This window comes from Rhagoletis zephyria, unplaced genomic scaffold, assembly GCF_001687245.7.
Source record: "Rhagoletis zephyria isolate East Lansing unplaced genomic scaffold, Rhagoletis_zephyria_1.1 Rzeph_scaffold_18256, whole genome shotgun sequence".
In the NCBI taxonomy this organism is placed as follows: domain Eukaryota; kingdom Metazoa; phylum Arthropoda; class Insecta; order Diptera; family Tephritidae; genus Rhagoletis; species Rhagoletis zephyria.
The window spans coordinates 1-5,175 of NW_016175317.1; the positions used below are offsets into that span (position 1 = coordinate 1).

Genomic DNA, 5,175 nt, shown 5'->3' on the forward strand with positions numbered 1-5,175 from the left:
TAGTTTCCGTAAAAAAGCGTAATTGGGAATTTCGCTCAATTCAAAAAAACAAAATTAAAAGCGTCAATACGCATCGCAAAAAAATGATAAAAAATAAATCTTAATTTTTCATACCTTCTTTGCTAAACAATTGAAATGTAAATACCCAACAAGAGAGCAAACTCAGCTTTGCTTTGCACTTGGGGGGGTTCCCTTAGCGCCTGCTGCATGCGTATGCAATCACAACCCATGATAAGCGAGTTGCAACAGCAGGCTGTGTGTGCACATAAAAAGCAAACAAACCACACAGTCAGATCATATTTTAAAGAACACTTAAACAGCAAACAAGTGATAGAATATCATTGCCAACGAATTCAAAATGAATTACTTAGCCGCTATTGCACTCACTTTGGCGCTCTTCGGTGCCCTCATCGAAGCATATCCCCAATCGCTAGGCGGCTCGCTAAGCAGCAATCCTCGTGGCGGCGCCGATGCAAGATTAGAATTGGCGAAGGGCATTGGCACACCGGAACACAATGTGATTGGCAAGGTATTTGCTGCGGGCAATACGAATGGTGGACCAGTGGCCACCGGTGGCACTTTGGCATATAATAAGTAAGTTAATACTACAAACATGCCTATTTTTTTATACCAAATTAATATTACAAATATGCTTCTCAACAGTCATGGATTGGGCGCCGCTATTTCGAAAACGCACATACCCGGTGTACGTGATACTTTCACACAGAGCGTCAATGCTAATATTTTTAATAATGGCCGACACAGCGTGGATGCGAATGCTTTCAAATCACAGAATACCCTTGCCAATGGTTTCAAGTTCGATCGCAATGGTGCCGGTTTGGAGTACTCACACAGCAATGGACATGGCGCCAGTCTGACGCATAGCACTATTCCCAACTTTGGTAGACAATTGGAATTGGGTGGCAGAGCGAATTTGTGGTCGTCGCCCGATCGTAATACGCGCTTAGATTTAACTGGCAGCGGCTCGAAGTGGCTGAGTGGACCGTTGAGTGGACAAAAGGATTTTAGTGCTGGCGTTGGACTGACGCATTTGTTCGGTTGAGAAGTATGCTGAGGGATAGATGGTGTGGAGGGAAGCGGTAGAAAAAAATTAAATTTATGAAGTTATTTAAATAGTTAATTTATTGAGAAAAGAATGATGTATTGCTGAAAAATGTGCAAAAAATTATACGAGTATATTTATTAAAAACGTTTTAATAAAATTTTGTAAAAAAGTGAATAGACAAACCTTTTGCTGATTTTTTTTACCATTAAACAACAATTACTTATCGGGTATATACACTTCAGTCCATAATTTCATTTAAAAATGATACCCACACCTTTTTCTAAAAAAACAACTGGCGAATAGAGAAGGCTGACCTCTTAGTTTAATCTGAGGGGTTAAATTTAAAATATTACAAAGATCTCAGGGTTAATTACAAAATCAAGGTTTACGAAATTTTAAGCACGATACTCAAGTATTAATTTGAAGTTTATATATATTTAATTTATATGCCCAGTAAGCTTTTGGCCTGGTGAAGTGTACCACCGCGTGGTGCTGGCTTGTATATACCCCCGATAGCGAAAAACTTTATTTTAAATTTCTTGTGAAAAATAACACTGGATCACAAATTTTAATTTTGTTTTTGTTCCCCAGACGACACTATTCAATTTGTATGTAGAATCTTTCGCTGCGATACGTTTTCGAGATATTTGCAATTTACCGTTATTCAGCTTAAAAAAGAAAGAACGGTTCCACTTGCAAATATCTCGAAAAGTTATCAATAGAAAAAAAAAAATATCTCGATTTTTGGAATCACCGAGCAATTATACATAGGAATTGTATTTTTGCTGTAAACTAGTGTAATTACTCTATTCGAATCATCTCTGGGAAAGATGGCTGGTGGGCCCGATAGCGCCTTGCCTCTACCATAACCATCTCTTGCAAAATTTAGGATGGTGCATCTGTCAGCCTGTTCTATAGTAATCTGCAGCGCCTCAAGCTCAATAGCTCCTCTAATGGTGTCCTAAGGCATGCGCTCATTGCCCCTGTAATACATACACAAGCCAGACGTTACAGTTTAGTGAGAGACTGCTTCACCGTGACCAAGGCAGTTCTCGAAGCCAAATCCATGACCCATAGGTCACTATTGGTTGTACGGTCATGATGTATGTACATCTATCTGCCCCTGAAAGCGGATCCATTGTCCGATTGGATTTGTAGCAGTTCCACAGAAGGGGTGATAGTACCTTATCCCTAATTCGCCGCCTAATGCTAGGAAAATTACATGACTTTCGTTAAATCACGTCCCGTGACGCACCACAGCATATGGTAAAGAAATACGGATTTTTGGAAAGATCTCGTTGCCCAAGTTTTCTGCCGCGGCTTGGCCCCAATCTCTTGTATCCCTTCAAGGGACCAACCACAGGTCGTACAATATATTTCATGGTATATACTGAAACCAAGTTGCCGTGGGTTGTTTTGAACGCTACACAAGGCCGCCAATAAAAAATCCGGGTCCGGTACAAAATATGATTTTGGGCCAACCCCTCCAAAACAATGTTTGTTATCAAGTTTATCAACTCAGCAAAACTTTGTATGTTCCAACTTAATTGTCGGCGAAATCCGGGCCCCGCAAAGTCTGGGTCTGGGGGAGGGGGAACCCCCGACCACCTTCTGTGGTTGTTGTTTTAGCGGTTACAAATACCCCGCCCAGATCGGCTGGTAGCTCAATCGCTGTCGGCAAGCCCAACTAACGGGAGACCCAAGAAGCGTGCAGGTTCTATAGGGATCGTCCATAGGCACAGAGGCGTTAGTTGAGTGGGGTTTAGTGGGCATAAGAAGAGCCACCCTGTGAATGACGTTCAACGCCTGTCGATATGCTGACAGGTCCAGAGGTTGCTTTATGAACCTCTGTCCGGAGTGCCGTGGTTTGGCTTGTCTGTAGCTCTGTCCACTACGTCCCACTAGTCCCCGATGACCACACGGGCGCTGCGTAGTTTAGAACCGGCCAGCCAATTGCCTTGCATTTTGCCAGCAACGTTTCTTTGTCTCTGCCCCAGGTTCTGCAGGCTGGCGACTTGAGGACCTTGTTGCGGCTCTGTACTTTATTGACATTTGCGGTTGTGTGCGCCGAGAAGGTGAGCAGACTATCGAAGGTAACTTCGAGGATTTTCGGGTTATTCACCGTCGGACGGTGACGACGTGAAGACCCAGCTGCCATCTGACCTTCGTCGCCCTGGTGGTAAAAAGGGTTGCCGAGGATTTTGTAGGGGAGAAGGTTAGGCTCCTTGCAGTGAAGAAGCGAGAAAGTTTGGAGAGGTAACAAGGGGTGCTTATACTACCACTCCGTAGGACTTATATTCAGTCCCTGGCATGAGCAAAATCCCAAAAAGTTTTTATCTAAAAACCGAGGACAAAACGTGCCTTGAAATTCAACTGGCTAACAAACAGTAAAGTCCTCTTTCGGGCAACAAAAATAACGGCTTATAATTCTCACATCATATTCCCGTCTAACGCATGTCACAGAAGCGTGAACGATGCTATCATCCGATGAAGAGCTACTTGGAATGTTCGAGAAATATTCTGTGAAATATTTATGTCCTAGTGAATTTTCCCGAGTTCATTGGAAGACTCGTTGTAAGTGGTCACAATTGAGCATAATATTAGCAGAGTTGCACACTGTAATACTGGTAATATTATTGGGCTACTGGGTCGATAACTCCGATAGTCTTTCGAACTTTCAATCTTTCTTCAAGACTGTTATTTGCATTGGTTTCCAGTCTTCTTATTCAACATTCGTGAGTGCTGAACTTATGACTGAAGGGTACACGCTCAGAGGAAACGATAACCGATATTCGCATAAAAACTAAAGGCTGAAAGAATCAAGAATCCTATAGTTTCGATATTTTACTTTCTATTCAATAAATATTTTTTCGTATACAATTTTATACTACAAACTAAAGGTACCCCAAATTAACTTCTCCACACTATCCCATACCAAACATGTGTGTAAGACCCACACCACCAAAGTAGTCACGCTGTCCACTCAGTGGGCCACTGGTCCATTTCGAAGCGCTACCGGTCAAATCGATACGTGTATTACGATCCGGTGATGACCAGAGATTTGCTTTACCACCCAATTCCAATTGGCTGCCGAAGTTGGGAATGTTGCTCTTAGTCAAACTGGCGCCATGTCCATTGATGTGCGAGTACTCCAAACCAGCACCATTGCGATCGAACTTGAAACCATTGGCCAGGGTATTCTGCGATTTGAAAGCATTTGCATCCAAGCTGTGTTGACCGTTATTGAAGAGATTGGCATTGACGCTCTGTGTGAGAGTGTCACGCACGCCAGGAGTGTGAGTCTTCGATATTGCGGCGCCCAAACCGTTGCTGTAATGAGAAAGACAAAATTCCACTTTATTGTGATGAAAATGTTTGTCACTATTTCATACTCACTTATTATAAGCCACTGTACCGCCAGTAGTCACTGGACCACGATCAGTGTTTCCTGCAGCAAAGGCGCTAGCAATTAGGTTATGATTTGGGTTGCCTATAGCATTTGCCACATCTAGGCGGGCATCAGCGCCACCGCGCGGATTGCTGGCCAGCGAGCCGCCAACACCCACTTCACGTGCCACACGCACTAAGATAGGACGTGGTCGGCGTGTGGGTGGTGGATAGTAGACCAAATGTTGAGCACGTGCACGCTGTGGATATGCCTCTACATAGGCGCTGAGTACAGCTACAGCGGCGATTGCGAAAATGAAAATTTTCATGTTTATATTTTTCTTTTTGTTTTTTACCACGAGGAATTTGAAGTAATTTGCAAAGTCCAAGTAAGATCCGATTGTCAAGCTGCTGGCTTAGTGGATGCTGTAAGTTGACTGATACCTTTGCTGAGCGGCGCTGCGAGTTTTTATAAGACGAGTTGAAATCAATTGGCTTATAATCAACTTGGTGGACCTTTGAATATGTTGTTGAGTATATCCCCTAAACGGGGAAGCTACATATAAATACATATGTAAGTATGTATGTATATTCTCGTTCACATCAGTTAGAAAAGCGCATTTTTTCTTAAATTTGCCCAACATTCTTATCAGTTAGAATTTCGTGGGATTTTTTTTTTTAGCACAGCAGGAATACGTTTGTGCAAACGTGTGTATTGATTG

General features: G+C 42.8%; 2 protein-coding genes across 2 annotated transcripts; one reads left to right on the forward strand and one right to left on the reverse strand.

The window, feature by feature from the left end:
- The first annotated feature begins 82 nt into the window (after positions 1-82).
- LOC108380104 (attacin-B-like) lies at positions 83-1,201 on the forward strand. The gene is made up of 2 exons (XM_017636473.1): positions 83-594; positions 664-1,201. The coding sequence occupies exons 1-2, from the start codon at positions 359-361 to the stop codon at positions 1,061-1,063; spliced, it is 636 nt and encodes a 211-aa protein (XP_017491962.1). The 5' UTR covers positions 83-358; the 3' UTR covers positions 1,064-1,201.
- Positions 1,202-3,974: 2,773 nt separating this feature from the next.
- On the reverse strand, positions 3,975-4,901 carry LOC108380105 (attacin-B-like). Its single transcript, XM_017636474.1, has 2 exons — positions 4,463-4,901; positions 3,975-4,396 (listed from the first exon to the last, which is right to left on the reverse strand). The coding sequence occupies exons 1-2, from the start codon at positions 4,780-4,782 to the stop codon at positions 3,991-3,993; spliced, it is 726 nt and encodes a 241-aa protein (XP_017491963.1). The 5' UTR covers positions 4,783-4,901; the 3' UTR covers positions 3,975-3,990.
- Positions 4,902-5,175: the final 274 nt, after the last annotated feature.